Source organism: Sus scrofa, chromosome 8 (genome assembly GCF_054392235.1).
Source record: "Sus scrofa isolate SSC_HxYL_T2T_F1_AM1 chromosome 8, Sscrofa_HxYL_maternal_Yorkshire_Landrace_v2.0, whole genome shotgun sequence".
Classification (NCBI taxonomy): Eukaryota; Metazoa; Chordata; class Mammalia; order Artiodactyla; family Suidae; genus Sus; species Sus scrofa.
Window position 1 is genome coordinate 4,302,263 of NC_139390.1, and position 21,463 is coordinate 4,323,725.

Genomic DNA, 21,463 nt, shown 5'->3' on the forward strand with positions numbered 1-21,463 from the left:
CTGAGGAAGGAAAGGGGAGGCTTGGAGCTGAAGTTGAATGTCTGATAAATGGGGACCTGCACCAGCACCCTCCCAGTGCCCACTCTGGAAGCTCTGTGGCTGTGTGAGCCCCGGCTCGGCCACTCCTGGTCCCCTCCTGGAGAGGAGGGGGAGGAGGCCCCGTGTACTGAGTACTAATCCAGGTGCACTTGATCTGTATTAACTCATGGAATCGCACAGTAGCCCTGAGCAGGCAGCAGCGTTGCCCCACTTACAGATAAGGAAACTGAGGCCCGGAGACCTGATGTCCCCAGTGGAGACAACAGTAGTTAAGTGGCAGGAGAGGGTCTAAGCAGCCGTCAGGTTTCAGGTCCACACCTTTGCACTGTGGTACCCTCAGGGCCATCACCCCTGGCTTCTGGTCCTGGCTCTGTCGCTTCCTGACTCCGTGACTTAGGGGTTCAGGTTCATCTAGGCACCCGGGTCTCACTGGTGAGCCCCATTTCCTGAGCGTCAGATCTGGGTCAGGCCTGGGAGATCATTGAGGCCATGTCTGTGTGTCTGTCTATACCTTTGAAGCACTCGGAGTTTGCTGGAATGGGGAGTCATGCCTAGCATAACATGCAGTGCGTGCCAGGAGCCCTGACAGAGGCGTGTACAGCATGCTGGGGTGAGCAGGCTCCAGGCAGGCTGCATATCCAAAGGGCTTTAACTCCAGACCTTGCAGGAGGAGTTGGCATTCACTAGGTGTCCAAAGCGGGCAGAGGGCACAGAGGGAAGCAAAGGTGGGCATCCTCATGCCAGCCTTCTGAGGTGGGAGTTTGCCCAGCATGGTGGCTGTAACAAATAACCCCAGCATTCCGGGGCAAGCACACAGAAATGTATTTCTCAGTCGAGAAAGCTCCGGCATGCGCATCCTGGATGGCACACGGTTCTCCTGCAGGAATACAAGCTCCTTGCGTCCCACGTGCCTCCATCCCTAAATGACTGGTCCTCACCTTCCGGCTGAGGATGGGGAAAGGCGTGGAGAAGTCACACCTGCCTCTTAACCACCCAAGTGCCAGACATCACAGGGCTCACACCCCATTGGTCAGAACAGTCATGTGGCCACACCTGGTGCAAGGACAGCTGGGAAATGTAGTCCCTGCCCCAGCAGCCACTTCCCCTAAACAAGGGGACACAAATGTTTGATAACAATTTGACTCTGCCATTGTATCTCCTCCTTCCACTTTAGAGGTGAGGAAATTGGGGTGCAGAGGGGTTCCGCCATTTATTCAGCAGGCTCAGAACCAATCCCAGGAGGCAGGATTTTGTACAGGGCTGGCACTGATGGACGCCGGCCACGTGGTACTGCTTGCTCCTGACGCCTGTAGAATAGACCCTCACCAGCCGCTGGCGCACTCCTGGCCTCTCCTTTGGATCATGTGGCTCTGGACGTTTCCTGCCAGCACCCCTCCCCCATCACCTCTCACCTGGCCCTGACCGCCCCTCCTCCTCTGCAGGTGCCCGTGCTGAAGCCCATGGACCTGATGGTGGAGGTGAGCCCTCGGAGGGTCTTCGCCAACGGCCACACCTACCACATCAACTCCATCTCTGTCAACAGCGACTGCGAGACATACATGTCGGCCGACGACCTGCGCATTAACCTCTGGCACCTGGCCATCACCGACCGCAGCTTCAGTATCCTTTCCGGCTGCGCCCCCACCCCAGCCCATGGACTCCACAGGCGGCTGGGGAGCTTCTGCTTGGTCCGGCCTCTTCAGCGAGGTACCACCTGGCTCTCACAGTGTGTGAAGAAGGGCCAGATTTGGAATCATGATGAGTTTATCTATGAAAAGTTTAAAATCCCAGCCACTGAGGGTTATATTTGACCCCTCGCCCCCTCCAGGGTGGCCATGACCTTGTCACTCCAGGGCGTCCCCTGAGGGCCTTACGGGGTTCCGTGGAGGAGGTGGAGCCCTGGGTCAGGCCTCCTGGGCAAGGGGCAGCCGGCCACCTGAGACTGTTGACTGCAGGTGTCTCTGGACCATCCTCTGGGCCCCAGGCAGGTGCATCTGTGTTTGATGAACAGCCTTGGGGACCTGCCCAGGGCTTAGAATGACAACAGGTGTTAGAAGCTCAGCTGGAAGGGGTCAAGGTAAGGGGCCTTGCCTGGGGATCCCCTGTGTCTGGGCAAGCTGGGCCAATAGGATTGACTCCAGCTCCCTCCAACGGGTGAGGAAGGAACAGCGGCCAGAAGAGGCCCAGAGGGAGGCTTGGCCCAGCGTGGGAGCTGCGGTGGACAGAGCAGGCAGGTCACTAAGGTGTCACCACCCTACAGACCAGTAATCACAATGACACACAGTGAGGCTCTGTGCCCGGTATTGACACGTGTTCAAATGAGCCCACTTCTTCCTCACAGCTGCCCAGGGAGGTAGGTACTGTCCCGACCCTCCTTGGCCGGGACCAAGCTCATGGCAGCCAGGGTCAAGGCTGGGTTCAAAGCCGGGCCCTCCAGCCCCAAGCCCCTGTTTAGTACCTTTTTCCACCAAACTGCCCTTTGGGGAAGATGCCACCCAGACGTGTGGCAGAAGGAAGTTGGAGGCCCCAAGAGCTGCCTCCAACGGTCCACTGGGTGCTGGGTGTCGGGCACCCGTAGCTGAGACCACACACCTCCTGCTTTGAGAAGCTCCCAACACGGGGTCATGCGTGCTCTTCTGCCATCTCGCTGGTCAGGAGTGGGCTGTGTCTCTTGGCGCAGGAGTCAGAACTGGGGCGCAGGGGATGGGAAGCAGGAGGGAGCAGTCTGGGGGATTTGGAGGAGAAGAAGTGACAGACAGCTTCTGGAGGCTGGGAGCCAGGAGCTGGCCAGAGACCAGGGGGCTGGGAGAGCTTCAAACTGGGAGGATGGGAGGTGGGAAGGCTGAGCGAGCATCCCTGTTCCCTGAGCCCAGCAAGAGGCCGTGGGGCAAATGCCTGGGCTTCTGGGTCACTGTGGCTCTGGATGTCTGCCTCTGGCTGTAAGCTCTGTGACCTTGGCGAGTCACTGCACCCCTCCGAGCCTTGGGCTCCTCACTAACCCCTCCCCCATAGGCCTGCATGCTCCTAAAGAGTGTCAGAAAACACTAGAATCTCTCTCCTTCCTCCCCCTCCAGCGTTCAGGGCTGGAGGGTAGGAGTAGATTGGGGTGGTCTGGAAGGTTCCAGGAGGAGCTGGGGCTGAAGCTCGGTTTGGCTGGATGGAGAGGGCTGGGCTAGGCATCTGCCTGACCCTCCATTCAGGCTGAAGCGCCAGCAGGTCCTGCCCTGTCCCCAGTGCTTAGACACCAGCTGGTCAAGGGTTAGAACACCCGCCTCCAGCTGGATCATGCAAAACACAGACATTTGCTGACTTGGGGAACCAAGAGAGCTGCAGGTGCAGGTGGATCCAGGGGCTCAGACAACATCGTGGGATGGCTCTCTCTGCTTCTTGCGTTTGCTCTCTGCTCTAGCCTCCGTGTGCTTCAGCCTCCGTATAGTGGCAAGTTGATGCCAGCAATGCAGGGTCCGCCCTCCCAGAATAAACTCCAACAGAAGAGACCAGCTCTCTCTGAACTGTCCCACCAAGCCCCCAGGTGGCACCCCATGGGCTCTGATGGGGCCTCAGGGGCACCCCGAATCCATTACTGTTGGGAGGGTGCAATGCGCTGGTTGGCCAGGCTCCAACCCCAGCAGAGTGTCCGAGTACGGGAAGGGCCGTCTCCTCAAGAGAAGCAGGCATAGGAGTGGGGGGCACAGACATGGTAGGCGTTCTGCTGCCAGGTCTGGGGTGCTGACAGGCTTCCCAGCAGAAGAAAATGAGGAGTCACATGGGAGCCCCAGGTCTGTGAAGAGGGCAGGCGTGGGACTCAGGACTGTGGCTGGCCGTCCTCAGCTTTGTGCACAGCACTCTACAGTTTACAGAGCGGCTTGCCATCCACAATCTCACTTGATGTTCCCAGTGCCATGCAAGCTGCCGAGCAGTAGCAATGGTGTCTTGACCCCCCACCTGATGGATGAGGAAATGCAGGCCTGGGGAGACCTGGGCAGGCCCACAGTCCCTCTGGCAGGGACAGAGTGCCCTCGCCTGGCCCAGTGTTCTTTGCCCATCCTTGGGCTGCAGCCTTGGGACAGTGGCCGTCACCCTCCTGGAACCCGGGGGTCTCCTTAAGATAGAGGACCAGGTGGGGACGTTAACCCCGCCTGATTCATCTCCTGAGATGTTGTAAGGACCCCATGACGCCCTGACTGCTGAGGCTCTTTAAAAACCGCAGAGCCCAGCAGCTGCATCAGGGCTTATGTTTCATTGCCTTCATTCAGCCATCAATTCCTGGTGCCTCGTCTGTCCCTGAGCCCGGGGGGTGGGGGGACACAGGGACAAGAAATTCAGCTTCTTCCTCAAGGGCCTCTTGGGCCTCTGGAGGGCACAGCCTAACCTGGGTGGTGTCAGGGGTGCCATCTCTGCTGTAACCCAGGTCTGCACGTGCTGCCCGGTTCCCCAGGAGGACAGAGAAGGAAGCAGGCTTAGGATGGTCCCAGTGGCTTGAGGCTGCAGCAGGGCCCGGGGTGTGCAGGGGTGGGACGCGATGAAGCAAGGGGTGGGGGAGGCCGGGGCAGCCACGGTGGGCCTGGCTGATGGAGAGAGTGGACTTCCTCCTGGGAACTGTGTTCTCCAAACATGGGTTGTGCGCAAACCACCCTTCGCAACTATGACTACGTCTGTACACCCTGCGTTCTTTCATTCACTTTTCTAATTTTTTCTCATTTTTATTAATTGTCTTTGAATTAAGTGGCTTTACTTTTGCCCACATAGATGCATTTTGAAAGGGACTTTAATTTTACTGCTATAAATGAAACTAAAACAAATGGCGTGTGTCCTAAAGAGGAGGTAGCCATAGAGATAAACGCCATGAAAACAAAACAATGGGGGGGGGGATCCGCCCTCAGCCCCGTCCAGTAGAACTTCCTGTGAAGACAGAAAAGTCCTCCCTTTGGCCCCTGCAGTGTGGTGGCTGCTGGCCACGTGTGCCAGTGGGGCACCTAAAATGGGGCTGGGCTGCATTTTTTATGTAAATGCATCAGGGGGGGTGTGTCATCGCCTTCGTTCAGCCAGCATTCTTAATTTAATGTAGTTCGAGTGAATTCACATTTTGAATTAGCCACATGTGCAGACTCTATAATTGCTGTGTGTGCACGCTGAGACGGGCTCTTTCTGTCGGAGGGGGGATAAGCAGGTACCTGGGGGTTAGAGACAGGATAACACGATTTCTCCATGTTCAGAAAAAGGGCTGGAAAGTCATTGGAAGCCTTGCTTGGTGATTGACTCTGGGTTCTGCAGGGTGTGTCTGCCTTCCTGCTAACTGGTGTCCCCAGGGGCTAAGAAGCCATCAATGCATCGTCAGTTGGGGACAGCCCTGGCCAGCTTGCAGGGAGCCCCCTGGGGCTGTGGCTTTGTGTTGTGGGTGAACTGGATTCCAGCCGTTGAGTCTGGAAGCGAGTAGATCCAGGAAGACATGGAGATGGGTAGGGTGGACCCTGGCCATGAGCAAGAGGCCGTGAGGTAGATCAATAGTTAAAACATAGACTGCATGGCTATGGAGCTATACCACAACTGTCTTTTGGAACAAGGTGGCCACAGGACATTGGAAGAGGTTAGTTGTGAATCAGAAAAGCAGACTGATCTATCCCAGGACTGTGGGCAGACCTGCCCAGTCATTGGAGAGCCTGCTGGGAAAGCCTGCCCAGTTACTGGCTTCACCTCCTAATACAGATTATGCGCTGCCCACACATTGGAGAGCCTGCTGTTCACCAGTAAACTTATTGAGCACCTACTGTGTGCCAGGCTCTGTACCCAGTGCTTGAATTCAAGAGACAAAGATCCATGCCCTCCTGGAGTGGACATATACTTTAAAGATGATAAACTGTTACTATAATAAACAAAATATCCAGTTTGTGAGCAGGTGTTAAGAGCTGTGGGGAATGAGTCGGACCAGCGAGCAAGTGCAGGTTCTTCTCCCGCCACGTTTTGCTGTGTGGCTTCAGGTGCACTGTGGGCGGAGAGGGAGCCAGAGCGATGGGTTTGCAAAGTGGAGGTGCAGCCGTGGGGGCTGATGAGATACGCAAGGGAGTGAAAATAATGGTGGGTCCCAGAATCGAAGCCCGATGAGGAGGTGAGGGCTAGTGATGAGGGCTAGTGACGAGAGGCGCATCAGTGGACTGGGGTGGGGGGTCCCCCTGGGAACGCAGAGGCACCTCCCTGAATGCAGATCCTGCCTAAGTACGAAGCCTGTGTGTAGCCTCTCATTTTGTGAAAGTGAATTGTTGATCCGAATGTTCTAGCGTTCTGGCCTCAGAGAGAGGGGAGTGGGTACATTCCAGAAAGCTAGAGATGCTGGGGCCGGGCTCAGAGCAGCCCTTGCCTGTGGATCCGAGTCCCAATCAGGCCGACGGGAGAAGCTGAGTGGAGTCTCCAGGACATATGCTGTGGCTGTGGAAACGTCCCGATTAGATCAGTTCCCCGGGGTACCATGTCACATGAGACACTCCCCCTGGCCTGCTGCTGCTCGGCCAGCAGAGTGACAAAGACACCAGGACCTAGAGCAGAGAGACCTGGCACTGTCCTGTGGTGTCCAGCCTCTCCTGGCAGGAAAGGTGTCGGGACTGCGGGCTGCAGGTGCCAGGGTGGGTCTGATAGCAGCCGCGTGATTAGAAAAGGTGTTTCATTTCCAATGTGGGAGGACGCAGCGAGGCGGCTGTGACTCCACGTGGAGCTGGGGGATTGCTCTGAATTTCGAAACACCTTTTGAGCAAGTACCTCCTGGAGGACTCTGGCCCTGGGGCTTCACGTTCCTTTAACTCTGACTCTGCAGGGCTTGATTTCTCCTGAAGCTGCTGTTCCGTCCGCGGGGCCACTGGGAGTTTTCTGCTGTGGTCCCATCTCCTGGGTCCCAATTGCAATACTTTCTACTTAGGCGAAAATGATCTTTAGCAGACGTTTTAAGAGAAAGGAAAAGCTTTTTTATAAAAGAGAAAGGGGCAGGGTGTGGTTTTGACCAGTAAGGACGGTCGTGCCACTGACGTCAGAGGACCTTTTCTGTCCTGATTCCAGAACTGGCTGCTCCAACCAGAGGAGGGGAGCCTGGTACTTCCTGAGCCTCTGCTGGTGCCTTGTCTGTTGCCAAGTTCACACACCAGTTCCTCCCAGCCTCCTCGCTCTGTCTCAGCCACAAAACGGACCGAATGCCAAGCCCTCTCCATCCTCCCCGGAGGCTCTGGAGCCACGCCCTCCTCCCCACACCCACCAGCCGCCCAGCTCGGGGGGCACCTTTCCTGCCTGGACTATTGCCCGAACCCCACCTTACCCAGCTCGCTGGCCCTCCACAGAGCTGTGAGAATGCTCATCAGGCATTGCCCACTGGGGCTCAGCGGTAACGAACCTAACTAGGATCCATGAGGACACGGGTTCGAACCCTGGCCTTGCTCCGTGGGTTAAGGATCCGGCATTACCCTGAGCAGTGGTGTGGGTCGCAGAGGCGGCTTGGATCCAGCGTTGCTGTGGCTCTGGTGGAGGCCGGCAGCTGCAGCTCCATTTCGACCCCTAGCCTCTGGGAACCTCCCTATGCCATGGGTGCGGCCCTAAAAAGACCAAAAAAAAAAAAAAAATGCTCATCAGAACCCCCGATCTGACCACATGAGTCCCCTGGGTCAAGCCCTCGGCAGCTCCCCATCGGCTCCTGGAGAAGGTCTAGCTCCCTCAGCAGTGCCCTGCAGCTCTGGGTCCTGTTCATCAGGCTTTCTCAGACCTTCCGGCCACTGGGTTTCCTTCCCACCTGGGGGTGGGGCTGGTGCTCTGCCTGCCGCACACCCTTCTCTGCATCAGCCTTTGTGGCTCCTGTTCGCCCCAGGCATCACTCACAGCCTCCGTCCACTCTCCTAGGCTGGTGGAGCCCCTCTGGGCCTCTTCTCCTTGGTGACACTGGACTTCTGCCGTTTGTTGCTACGACCACCTCACTCACCTTCTGGTGAAACCTTTGGGATTAGGAACCCCGCCTGAGCCCTCTCTGCGTCCCCACACAGCGCGGGTGTTTCTGAGCGGCTACAGATGGTGACTTCAGAGGGAGAAAGTTCCCAGTTGTCATCTGGTCTTAGGATATGGAGGCGTCCTTGTGGCTCCAGCCTGGGGGCGTCAAGGCCCCAGACAGTGAAGGGGAGCAGTCTGGGCTCCAGGCCGGCAGATTTAGGCTCAGATTTGTTGCTTTACCACTTTCACCATCAATTTTCACGAGTCGGCCAGATTCCTTATCCTATGGCTATTGGGCGGGAAGGAAGAAATTCACACCCGGGGCCCGGCAGTTGGCCAGGATCATTTTCCATCCTAGACGGTGGCCCTCAGACACTTGAGGCTGGTTCTCAGAAAATCTCCGCTTCTCCTCTGATGGTTGAAGCCCCTTGTCTTCACAGCCGTCGCCACATCTATTTAAACAACCTCTCCGGCCCTTTAAAACCAACATTTTGAGACCGTCAGGCAGGTCTGGGAGATTTTTCTTAAATGTGAAGCCTCTAAAAGGTAACAGATTGCACAGGAGGCCTCAGCTGACGGACCTCTCTGCTTTATTTTTAGCACCCGGAGAATCGTGAAGATGGTTCAATTGATTTTCCTCCCTCTGAGCGATGTCTCATGGTGGAAGCTGGCATCATGCCAAACCTCGGTCTGGAACAAATTTCTAATTCCCATGTACGGAGCAGGTGCCAAAACGAGGCTAGAAGGCGAAGCAGCTCCAAGCCCCCGTCAGCCCTCGGGCCACCTGTGGGCTGGCTTTGTTCTCTGTACAGGGAGCCAAGGAGGGGCCCGACCAAGGTCCCTTCATAGGCCAGGCTCTGTGCTGGCAAAACCCTAGAGCCTGGGGTTCAGCCCTGCCTCTAACCCTCACTGTGTGGCACTTGTGTAACAGGCTCCTGATGAAACCCCTCTTGATCCCAAGCCACAGCCCCATCATCCCCCCCACTCCTTCCCTCTTGGGGCTCCATCAGCCTGTCCTATCAAAACCCCTCAGCCTCAGGCTTCCTCCCCAGCAGGAGCAGTTCCCCCAGCCTGACCCTCGGCCTGCATGACTCCTACTCACTGTCCAGCCTCGGCTTAATGCCTCTGCCTCGGCTTAATGCCTCTGCCTCAGAGGGCCCTTCGCTGCTTTTCCAAGCCAGCTCAGGGCGTTGCAATAAATCTCGCCACATGCGCCTGTGTGTCTCTCTCCTGGAGCACCCGTCCTGGGGCTGCTACCGGGTTTCACTGCTGGGCTAGGAGCCCTGAGAGGGCAGGACAGGGTCTGGTTTGCTTCTTCTCAGATCCACGAGAAGGGATCCACCTGGGGGTGCATCGCAGCTCTGTCACACCTTGGGCTTCACCTCTGGGTTGCATGCACACACAGGCATGTAACCAGCACAAAGCCTCACTGTCCTTCCAGGGTCAGACAGACATGACACCTTTTGCAACCAGCCTCATCTCCTGTGTGTTTCAGAGGAGGAGGAAGCCTCTGATTCTGATTTAACCAACTTTGTGGCTCAAGTACCAGCCATGAGGGAATTCCCGTCTTGGCGCAGCGGAAACGAATCCAACTAGGAACCATGAGGTTGCGGGTTCGATCCCTGGCCTTGCTCAGCAGGTTCAGGATCCTGCGTTGCAGATGCGGCTCAGATCTGGTGTTGCTGTGGCTCTGGCATAGGCTGGCAGCAACAGTTCCCATTCGACCCCTAGCCTGGGAGCCTCCATATGCCACGAGTGCGGCCCTAAAAATACAAAAAAAAGTACCGGCCATGTGCCAGGGCATTTGATTTCTGTAATCTCGTTACATCTTCATTGCAGCCCTGCAAAGCAGGTGGCATTCCCCCTATTCTACAGAGGAGAAAAGCAGGGCACAGAGAGGTTGAGACATTTTCCAGAGGTCACACAGCTGTTATTTGGTGAAGCTGGACTGTCCAGGCCTGGTTTTTGTGAAGGCACTGCTTTCTCGTCTAAGCGTTTGGGAATCCCGTAAGCTGACTTGTGGTGGAGCTGTGCAGACTGGCTCGTCACACAGACAAAACCCTCCAGGGCTTCAGTGGGCTTGTTGCAGGGATGGCCCCTCTCCCACGGTCCCACACGTCCCCCGGGATCTGGTTCTTCTCTCCTGGTGGGATTTCTCCATCACAGTTAATAAGGTTCTGAGCAGAGACAGGAAAGAGGCTGTTATAGGCTCACTTTGCGTCCCCCCAAATTTGTGTGTTGCAGCCCTAACCCCAGTGCCTCAGAATGTGACTGGGTTTGGAGTTAGGGTCTTTGAAGAAGTGACTAACGAAAAAGAAGGGCGACAGGGTGGGTCCCCATCCGGCATGACTGGCGTCCTGATAAGAAGAGGGTTAGGACACAGACACACAGAAGGATGACCCGTGGGGACATGGGGAGAAGACGGCCACGTGCAAGCCAAGGAGAGAGGCCTCAGAAGGAACCAGCCCTGCTGACACTGTGATCTTAGACTTCCCGCCTCCACAACTGTGAGGAAATATTTTCTATTGTTTAAGCCACTGAATGGTGGCATTTCACTGTGGCGACTGAAGCAAACTAATAGAAGCAAGGTTTTTGTTTTTGTTTTTGTTTTTTAAGCTTTTTAGGGCCACACTTGCAGCATATGGAGGCGCCCAGGCTAGGGGTCTAATTGGAGCTACACCTGCCGGCCTACACCACAGCCCCAGCAACACCCGATCCAAGCTGCGTCTGTGACCTACACCACAGCTCACGGCAACGCTGGATCCTTGGCTCACTGAGTGAGGCCAGTGATCGAACCTACAACCTCATGGTTCCTCGTCGGATTCGTTTCTGCTGTGCCACAATGGGAACTCCTAGAGAGGCACGGTTGCCAGGCACCTTCTGTAGGATCTGGTTAGGCTGGAGTGCTCACAGCTCATGTTTGCAGCCAGCTCATCTTTTGGAGAAAATTTGCTGGAAAAAAGCAGCCTTGCTGGCCATGCCCCAGAGCAGGAGATCTGGGCACCTCCAGCCTAGCATCCTTGGGGAGCCTGTGTGGGAGGCCCCTTGTGGTGTGGGCATTGGTAGAGCCACCTCCATCCTTACTCTGAGCCTGCTTGGTCACCATGGCAACAGCTTTCCCCTCCTGAGAGTGTGCTCTTGCCAAGACATCTGGTTCAGTCAGTGGAGCCCAAAGCCACCTCCTTCTCTTCACGGACCCCCCGCCCACTCTCAGCATCCAGCTTGCCCAGGACGTAGCCAGTCCAGGGAGCCCCAGCAGCAGGGCCCTTTGGGGGCACTGACCCCATGGGAGAGGAATGTTGTGTGGAGATGCAGTCACTCCAGATCAGAGTGGGCGGCAGGAGGGACACCGGCTGGATTCCATCCTCGCTCTGCTTCCACCCCTGGGCCTGGGCCAGTCACCTCCCGCCCTCGCCTCCTTCTCCTCCTTTGTGGGATTGGAGGGTGGATGGTCCGGTCCTGCAGGGCGGTGCCTGGCCTGCAGGGGCTGCCCCGTCAGCTCTCCAAGGGTTTGATCCATCTCCAAGCTGCGTCTTTACAGTGGTTTGTCATAGCATCGCCACCGAAGCCGGGCGCGACATTAGTTGGTATTTGCATACGTCTTTGGCATTGACGGGGTGCTTTCCAGACCCATTTCTCACTGGAGCCCCTCGCTGGAACGAGCCAATGACGTTTATTCATTGCATGTGCCTCCCATTATATGGTCAGTGGAGATTTGCCCAGAGGATGCCAACCCCTTGGACCCCTGCCCCCAGCACAGCTAAGGAGGACTGAGGCTCAGAGATGTGCACCTCAGAGGAGTGAGGGCCACAGAGGCGCAGCCGCCTTCTCTCTGACCTTCCCGGGGCCCTGCGAGCAGGATCCCACACGGCTTTGCAGCTTTAGACCCGGAGCTGGCGGTGGTGCCTTGTACTTCTGTGACTCCGCTGGTTTCAGGACATCAGGAGATGCCCTTGGCAGCAGGAGATGAAGGAGTTTCTATAAAAAATCTCCGCAAACCTGATGACTCTGCAGAAGGCCCTGCTGGATTGTGCTCTGAGTCCTTGGCAGGAAGAACCACAGGCTCCGTTCCTTCCCGGATGGGACAGAGCCCTGTTTCTGTGCTTCGCTTTACACACGGACAGTGAAGAGAGGCTTCTGTTACAACAGCACGTCTGCAATCCGCCCTAAACCTGGGGTCAGCAAAGAGGAGCCCAGTGGGGAGAGATGGGGCAGGAATCCACCAGTTTATAAAGCTCCCTGGGAACACGGCCATGCCCATGCATTTACATATCGTCTGAGGCTGTTTTTGCACCACCAAAGCAGGGTTGGATAGCCCAGGAGAGCTTGTGACCTGCTAAGCCTAAAATGTTAACTCCCTGGCCATTTATAGAGATGGTCTGCTGACCCCTGCATTACACTTGCACTTGTTCCCGGTCAGCTGAAGGATTAGGGGGCGGAGCCAGACAGCGGCCAGAACCAGCACCATCTTCCCAGGCCACAGTGTGCCAGGGAGGCTGCAGCCCCTCCTGCCCTCTCACCCACGCTCCTGCGGTTGTGCCTTTTCTCTTGAGCTCCTGGAGCCTCAGGGCATCCACCGGCCCAGAGAAGCTGAGTGACTGGCTCAAGGGTGGCACCATGAGGAAGCCAGTCTGCCCTTGCCCTGGATGTTAGGCCACATGCTGTCCTAGTAGTTCACTTACAAAGCACCTACTCTGTGCCAGGCCCTGTCCTCAGCACATCATATGCACACTTTAATCCTACCACGACCCTAGGAGGTACAGTGTATCACTGCCGTTTTGAACTTGGGGAAACTGAGGCACAGAGAAGTTTAGAAACGTGCACAAGGACACACAGCTAGTACGGCAGAACCTGGATGCAGTCCCCGGCTCTCAGAGGTCAGGGGCCTCACCTCTGCTCTGCTTTGCCTCCTGAGTCACAGCGGGCATATTGCAGACTGGGAATCAGCTTGGTTCCGGTCCCAGGCTGGGCCCCCCCTCTGCCTGGCTGTGTACGAGGGGCTCCTCCTTGCTGAGCCCGTTTCCTCATCCACAGACGGCGGGAGAGGGGGGGAACCTCACTCACAGGTGGAGAGGATTGAACAGACACGATGTGAAGCCATCCACCAGAGCCAGCCCGTGGGCATCTCAGGTGGCGTGGGTACCAGTCTGGGTATAAACTGCAGTTTGGGGTGTAAATGATTTTGCCTGCAGTCAGATGAGTGAAACAGATCAGACAGCATTTGCAGCCTGAAAGGATGAGCACTAAGGGGTCTGTGAGCAGAGTGCAGCTGAGACCCCAGGAAGTTAAGAGGGGACGTTGGCCCTTCCTGATGAGCCTGGCAGAAATCCATGAGCAGCGTGCTTCGTGGTGGCCCAGGTGCTCCTGCACGTGGGAGGCTGCAGCGCACTTCAGGGTCCCTGGCTCCTTTTAATGGCCCTTGTCAGTGACAGTCTGCTCCTAGAAGGAGCTCCCCCTCCCTGTGGCCAGGGTCACCTTGAGCCTGCTGCTCATCGCCGCATTAAGGGCTTCTTCCCCTTGAGATGGGCCTGAAACTCCCTGCGCTGCCCCGGCGATGGGCTGATTCATTCACGCACTCCAGCAGCTGTTTACGAAGCACCTACTATGTGCCAGGCTTTCCTCCAGGCCCTGAAGTTGCAGCACACAGACGGGTCCCTATCCTCACTGGAGAGGGGGACAGTCAACAAATAAGCCGAGGATAATAAACAGTGATGGATGCTTTGCAAAAATATAAGGTGTATATACACACACACATGAAGCAAAGTGGAAGAAACAGGCTTATCTGGGGGAGAGGAGGAGGGCCGAGGGAACAGGGACAGAGATCTGAAGCCCATGAAGGAGGGAGCCTTGCAGTTACTTGGCAGAATTGCTCTCCATGCAGAGGGAACAGGAAGTGCAAAGGCCCTGTGGTAGGATTGTTTTCATCACACCCTGGAAGGGACACTAAGCAGGGACCGACCACAGAAGGCCGTGAGAAAAAGAACCTCAGTCGATTTAGAGGTCGGGCTCAGAGGTCGGCTCTGCTGCTCTCTGGCCTTGAGACCCTCTGAGGAGCCTTCTAGATAAACCTAAAGCGGCGTCACCTACCTCCCACACCTTAGGTGGGGATAGGGGGCAAATGTCTGGGTTCTAAAATGAAGAGCTTTTCATGAGGAGGGATTAGGAATTGCCTCCTCATCCAGTGTTGGTTCATGCACCAGTCCTGCAGTGTTCGTGTCGCAGTCCAGACCCTCTGGGGGGCCATGCACGGGGGCAGGGCAGGGGGACACGGGGGTCCATCAGACGGGGTCCCTTCCCTGGGGATGACGGTGGAGGCGGGGAGACGGGCACAGTTACAGCGTGGTGACCCAGAGGAGGTGAGGTCTGTAAGGATGAGCAGATGGTAGGGCTGCTGTGGTGTTCAAGCAGAGACTATGACCTCCGTAGAATATTCCAGAAACTTCCAACTGTTGGGTACAGCTGAAGGGAGAAAGGGCCCAAGCTGAGACTGGGGAAAGGAAGGCAGGACCGGGCGCTCATGATGGGCCTGTCAAGTCCTTCTCTTGGGCAGAGTAGGGGGGCCGCCGAGCAGGGCGAGGGGCGGGAACCCAACCCTAGTGTAGGGAGTTCGCCCTGGCTGAGGTTGGGGGGCACGATGGGAGGCAGGGAGCCCCACGGAGGCAGGGGCAGCCTGGGCTGAGGGACCTCCAGGTGAAGGAGCCCAGGAAGCAGAGGGGCTCTGCATTTCAAGGCCGTGGCTGCTAAAGCAGGGAAGGCAGGAAGAAGCGGCATGGAATGGAAGTAGAGGAAGATGCCCGTGGTACCAGCCTTCCACCCATGGATAGCTGTTCCCCAGCAGCCAGGAAGCAGCCCGGGTGTCTAGTTTCCTATAGATGCCAAGACACTCTTCCAGAATCCGCGTCATTAGACCAACAGAAAGCTATTCTCTCACGGTTCCAGAGGCTGAAGTTTGCACTTATGGTGCCATTAGGGTTGCATACCTCTGGAGGCTTCTGGAACGCCCTTGCCCCTGGCAGCTCCTGCAGCCCCAGGCATCTTCCTGGCCTCTGCCTCTGATGCCACATGGCCTTCTCCTCTCGGTGTCTCTGTTCCTCCTTCTTTGTCACCTCCAAGGACACTAGTCCACAGATTTAGGGCCCACTCCGGTAACCCAGCGTGACCGCATCCTGAGATTCTTAACTTGATGGTATCTACAGAGACCCTTTATCCAAATAAGGCCACATTCGCAGTCTCTGGGGGTTCGGATGTGGACATGTATTGGGGCGGAAGGGAAACCATTTACCCCCCACTCCCCAACCCCCTGCACTGCAGAAAAATAGCTCATGCTCAGCCAGGGCGTGGGGACAGGCGCTCACCGGCCTGCCTGCTCCACCCTCTCTGCAGGACAGGCCCCCTCTCTCCACCTACCTGCGTCTGACAAACTTTCCTTGCAGGGAAGATCATTCTTAGCTGCCAAAGTGTGATTGAAAGTTAAACAAAAGCCCTCAGACGCTTGGCGTACAATTAGATGGAAAAATAGAACATGAATAATTCAACCAGCTTTGCCAGGGGGAGGGGGGCTCGTAAATGAGTCTAATTATGCCTGTTCCCAGGGGAGGGTGGGCCTGCCGTGACCTTTGGAAAGTGCCGCCTGCAAGTGGGATTCATGATCCTGATTCTGAAATGGGGATGGGAGAGGGCCCCGAGGGGGGGTTAATTCTCGAAATGAAGGGGCGCTCCAGGGTCCTTCTCGACCCCTTGTTTTGCAAATGGAGGTTTACAGATGGATTTTTTTTTTTTTTTTTTTTGCTTCTCTGAGCCACACTCATGGCATACGGAAGTTCCCAGGCGAGGGGTTGAATTGGAGCTGCAGCTGCTCGGCCTACCCCAGAGCCACAGCAACGCCAGATCCGAGCCGCGTCTGTGACCTATACCACTGCTCACCGCAACACCAGATCCTTAACCCACTGAGTGAGGCCAGGGATCAAACCCGCAACCTCATGGATACCAGTCAAATTTGTTTCCGCCGCACCACAATGGGAACTCCCTTTTTTTGGGGGGGGGTGGATGATGTTTGCATGTGAAACTGGACGTCCCAGAGAGAAGTAAGGCCAAACACCAGTCTCAAGGTCCCTGACTTCCAACCCAGCTCTTGTTCTGCCAAAGTCGAGGCCATCACATGTGGTCACTCTGGACCAAGTGTCTCAAAGTCCACAAGCACGTGGCCACATGGTGTGGGAGTCCCGGAGGAGTGTTTGTGGTGTCTCTTTAGGACGTAATTACTGCTCCACGGAGGCTTCTCCCCACCTGCTTCCCTTGTCACGAGTCCGTCTCCAGGCCCCTGCTCTGTGATGTGACCACAGAGATTCAGCAGGGACAGCCTCGCTGCATCATTTGCCCCTCACATGCCCGAGGGGCATCCGCCAAGAGACCTTGTCCTGTGACAAGCAGAGTGGGAGGTCCGGGGACCAGGTCACCGTAGACCCAGCTGGATGGCTACGCCCTGAAAGACGTGTGCTGCCCTGAGGTGCGGGCTGTGGCTGTGGGTCCAGGGACTCAGGCGCACACACGGGCCATCACTGTGGACCAGCCTTCCTGCGCCAGCACCTCGTGGAGATGAAGCTGTGTCACATCCGCTTTCCCCATCCCCCCTTGTATCCAGTCTTTTGATGGAAACAGCAAGAGAGACTCCCCGAGGGACACGTGGGCTGTGGTTGGGACCCAGGCATTGGAGACTCTGTCTCCTCGGCCCACAAACAGGGTCCCCGGTCCACACGGGTCCCCCCTTGGCTGGCTCTGAGGGGCCCTGGTCCGGGCGTGCTCGCAGCAGAGCCTGCAGACATGATTGAGCTGTGTGGCCTCAGGCCATCACGGCCTCGCTCAGAGTTCCGACCCGTGCTTGCAGAAGGCCGGCCGGGGCTGAATGTGGTTGTCATGAGGCCGCCAGGAGCGGTAGCATGATGTGCTTCACAGGAAGCAGGAAGCACGTGCTTTGTGATCAGGCAAAACGCCACACCCATGTGCTTGGCCTTGGCCTGTGTGAGGCCGGGACCAGGGTCTGGGGGCCTGGGAGAGGAGGCTTCTGGCTGCCACACGGCCCTCTCTCTGCCACCGGCACCCACAGTCTCCCAGGTTAGAAAGCCGGTTCATAAACCTCCATGAACCCCAGAACTCAGATTTCCTACCTCTGACCCTTCTCCAGTGAGCCGGGTTCTAGAACATTCTGAAGCCGGAAAGGAAAGAGAATTTGGACCCTGACTCAGTCAGGAGGGTCAGGTGGTCTTGAAGTAACCATCAGGTCTCCGAGGCCGACCACAGCCCACTTGTGCTGTGTCACCTGAGGCTCACGGCACAGCCCATGCTGGCTCCCAAGCTGCAGCCTCCAAGTGGCACGTGTCACTTGTCACTTCTGCCATCCATTCATTGGCAAAAACTATGTACGAGTCGTGATGGCCTGAGTCCCCTCGGGTGGGGACAAGTCTCCCTGGGATGCTCAGAGAACCACAAGGCATCTTCTCTCCACCCTTCAGTCCTGCCCCCTGGGAGGGTATAACCCTCTGACACAGGGTGAAAACACGTGTCCCTGACAAGTGCCACAGTCGAGACTTGAAGCCGACCTGCGTGTCCTGAGGCCTGTCCCCCAGGGCCTCTTTGGCTTTTGTGCCCTGGGTCCTGTGGGAGAATCTCGTCCTTGTTTGCAGAACATCTGACAGATGCTGTCCTGAGCGCGTGACATTCCATAAGCGATGGCACTTTTCCTCCAGATGCCATCTTAAGTTTCAGTAGGAAACTAAAGCCGTTCCCAGCAGGCAGAGCCCCCATGGAAGGCTGTCATCGGGAACTCAGACAGGGGTTGGGGGCAGATGGGCTGCAGGCTGATTTTGATGGAATCCGCCTCCCAGAAGTCTGGGCTCTGTCTCTCTCTCAAACTTTAGTCTCATTTTCCCACGATGTAATCTCTGCTTCTTACGGCATCAGAAAACCACAGTTTCCTGGGAACCCAATTCAGGTGCTGACGGCCTAGCTCCTCTTTTCCCTCTTTCTATTTTGATGGGATTCTAAGTTTCTGGTTAGCGACGTGCTTCTTGCAAGCAGGATTTGACCATTTGCACAGACCCCCTCCTCGGTGCCTCTGATGGCACAGATTCAACCATCGTTTCTGAGGTTTTATAAACTCTCATGTTGATAAAGGTCAGCAAGGGCTGCTTTCTTCTCGAGAGAGGAAGCAGCCTGGGGCAGGTGGAGGCAGGAGGGCGGTCAGCAAGGGTATTTTCCAGAAAATAAAAAATCATGAGAGCAGCTGACATTCTTGAGCTTGGCCACGTGTCAGGCAGTTGCGAGGGCTTTGCCTCGTCTCATCTTCACAGCGAACCGATGAGATTAGAACCTCCAGCCCACTTCCCAGGGGAGGAGACTGAGGCAGGGAAACTGATGGAGGGGGACATTCACCCAGATCACACAGCCCGAGGTGACAGGCTGTGCAGAGTCCCCAGGAGGCTGGGGAGACAGAGATCGAGAGGTAAGTGCCTTTAGGGCAGAGCGACTAGCAGGATCCGAAGCCAGAAAGGGAGAAAGAGGCCCGGGTATGTCAGACCTTGGATGTCACACCAAGGGGTTCTGATCTGCTCTTGCGGGCGACAGGGACTGGACGGGAATCCAGCCATGTCCCTTGCTACAGAGTCCCCCTGGAAAAGTTTACCCTCTCTGGGCTCCGTCGGATCAGTCAGGGATACTTCCTTTCCAAGCAATGGAATTCTTGAGCCCAAAGAGAAGAAAATGGATTTATTGCTTCCCATACTGAACCGTCCAGGGCTCGTGGCTCCGGGTCCATCCTGATCCAGGATTCTAAAGGTATTTCCCCATCTTTCCATCCACTCTGTCTTTGGGGCTGTCTGGCCCACCCCAGGCTCCGGGTTTCCCTTGTCATGGCAGCAGATACAATCCCCCGCTCTCCCTGGGCACCACCCAGCCCTGCAGAGGTCCCAGCATCCCGAGTCTTCCAAGTCTGCCCACCCCCGCCACTGGCACACCTGATGCCATATCCTCATCCATCGTGGAGACTGTGAGTGGGAGCAGGAGGCACAGGTCAGAGCTGAAAACTCAGAAGTCAGCCAACCTTTTCCCCAAGGCAGCGTCTTGACATTGCCAGCATTAGTAAGGAGCAGGTGCGGGGGGTGCAGGGGTGCAGAGCTCAGACACAGTTCCCAGGGGCGGGGGGACCTGCAGCTGTTCACCAAGCGTGTCCACAGCCCAGCACGTAGTAGGCACTCAGCAAACGCTCCTGACCTTCTGTTTGGCAACGGGGAGGGAAGGGGCCGAGGGGAGAAGCCTCATGAGTTGCTCTGTGTGGGGGCTGGGCAGCGGATGGGCTCCGGCTGAACAGAGGGTTCAGGTCAGGAGGGAGGCAGTGGGTTCAGCCTTATGGGGACAGTGGACAGGCACCCAGATGGGGAGGCCGGCGGGCTGTTGGACATGCCAGTTTGCACTAGGGGACGCTGGCCCAGGATGTTCCTCAGGAGTCCCGGGGACAGAAGGGCAGATCAGACGCAGAGTGCGTGGGCGGGCCGTCCGCGGGGAGGGGTGTCGGGATCCCCAAGGACCTGCGAGCTGGGGGGTGGAGGGCACCCTCCCTTCGTGTCCCTTCCTTGACCGGCCGCCCAGACATCGTGGACATCAAGCCGGCCAACATGGAAGACCTCACGGAGGTGATCACGGCGTCCGAGTTTCACCCGCACCACTGCAACCTCTTCGTCTACAGCAGCAGCAAGGGCTCCCTGCGCCTCTGCGACATGCGTGCGGCCGCCCTGTGCGACAAGCACTCCAAGTGTAAGTGCGCATGCCCGCCAGGGCCGGTCCCGGGGTGCCCGTGGGCGGGGCCGCCTGATGCGATGCGGGAGCCTCGGATGGGGGTGTTCTGGATGGGCTGGAGGGTGGGCCCTGGAGGGACCTGCCGCCCCCCTCACTGTCCCCCCCATCCCAAGTGCCTGCACTGATAGGAGCTGCCTGCTTCCAGGGGTCAGGTGGCTGAGACCAGGGCCAGGGGGTGAGCTGGGTACCAGAAGCCAAGGAGGGACTACATGCAGCTGTCACCTCTGCCAGGAAACCTTCCCTGACCCCCACATCGGGCCAGGCTCCTCCTCTGTGCCCCCACAGCCCCCAGAGCCTCCCTGTCACAGCCAAGCAGCACCTTCTGTGGCTGCTCTGTCTCCCTCAGCAGCCCGTGAGCTCCTTGGGGTCACCTCACACTGGAACCCACCACGGGGCCAGCCGTGGGTTGCCACAGAGGTGCCAAGGAGGTTCGGGCCTGAACAAGGTCCAAAGGAAGCTGATATGGCAAGAACCACCGCAAACAGCTCACACTGAACCCTCTTAGCCAGATGCTCAGCCACATTCTCTACCCTATTATCTCGTCTCATCGTCACACCAGCTCCCAGTGCGTCCCGCATGAGATCAGCCACACTGAACAGTGCAGAGGCAGGACTTGAACCCAGGACTCCGGGATGCCGTAGCCAGTGCTCCTCTTTCCAGGGCTGGCCTGCCCAGTGCTGGGTTGTGCTGGCAGATGACCACTGACGCGGGGCTCCCTAGGGGCGCCTGGAGGCAGGGGATCAGGCCATGGCGTCCTCCCTGGATGGTTTTGCAGGAGTAGCTGGGGGTGGGGACAGGCGTGGCCCCAGCCGGGAGGGTGGGGACTTTGGTTCCTCTCCGTATCTACCCAGGGCCTGCAGCAGTGTCTAGAAATATGCACGTGTCGAATGAATGAGTGAGCAAATGAGTAGTGACCAGTTGGCCCCTGGGGGGCTTTATCAGAATCTCAGGGAAGGAGGGCGGGGGCTATTGGAGCCTGGTTTCCCTGGACAGAGAGGACAGTGCTGCACCAGCCCCCAGGGACTCAGGCTCAGGACCCTCTGCAGCCACCACACCAGCTCCTTCTCCCTCCTTGGCCAAGTTCTGTCCCCATTCTCACCCTGCTGCCCTTCTCCCGGTTTGACCACACTCTGCAGACCCTCCCCAGGCCTTCTGCACCTCCAGCTGAGCAGGAGGTCTGCTGTCTGGGTTTGCACTTGCTGGGCCCTCTGTCACCCATCACTCATCCATGCGCCCCAGGGCTCCTCCAGCAGAGCCCCAATGCACGGGCCTGGGAACTCCCCCTCCCTGTGCACTGATGGCCAAGCTCCCTCTCTGGGCAGAGCCAGGGTCACCAGGGGACGCTCTGTGTCACACACAACTACCCAGGCAGGCTCTCTGCACTTGCTGTGCTCCGGGCGCTGTCCCTGGCACAGAGATGTAGCAGGAACAGACAATAAACAAACTCCTACCTAAGCGACGTGATGGCAAGAGGTGGTGGGTGATATAAACAGCCACCTAAAAGGGCAGAGTACAGGGAGGGTCATGTCACTGAGGAGGTCACAGCGGAACAGTCTCTGATGTGCTGAGGGGCGCACCAGGCAGATCTCTGGGGGAAGATTGTTCTAGAGGGGGGACACTG

The 21,463-nt window shown here is 57.2% G+C and overlaps 1 protein-coding gene across 2 annotated transcripts in view; it reads left to right on the plus strand.

Annotated features, from left to right (window-relative positions):
- PPP2R2C (protein phosphatase 2 regulatory subunit Bgamma) overlaps nt 1-21,463 on the plus strand; it is a 135,122-nt gene that overhangs the window by 90,753 nt on the left and 22,906 nt on the right. For both annotated transcript variants that reach the window (XM_021100970.2, XM_021100969.2), the window contains exons 5-6: nt 1,482-1,659; nt 19,636-19,800. In XM_021100970.2, the coding sequence (XP_020956629.1) occupies nt 1,482-1,659; nt 19,636-19,800 (343 nt within the window). The remainder of the gene's footprint in view (nt 1-1,481; nt 1,660-19,635; nt 19,801-21,463) is intronic.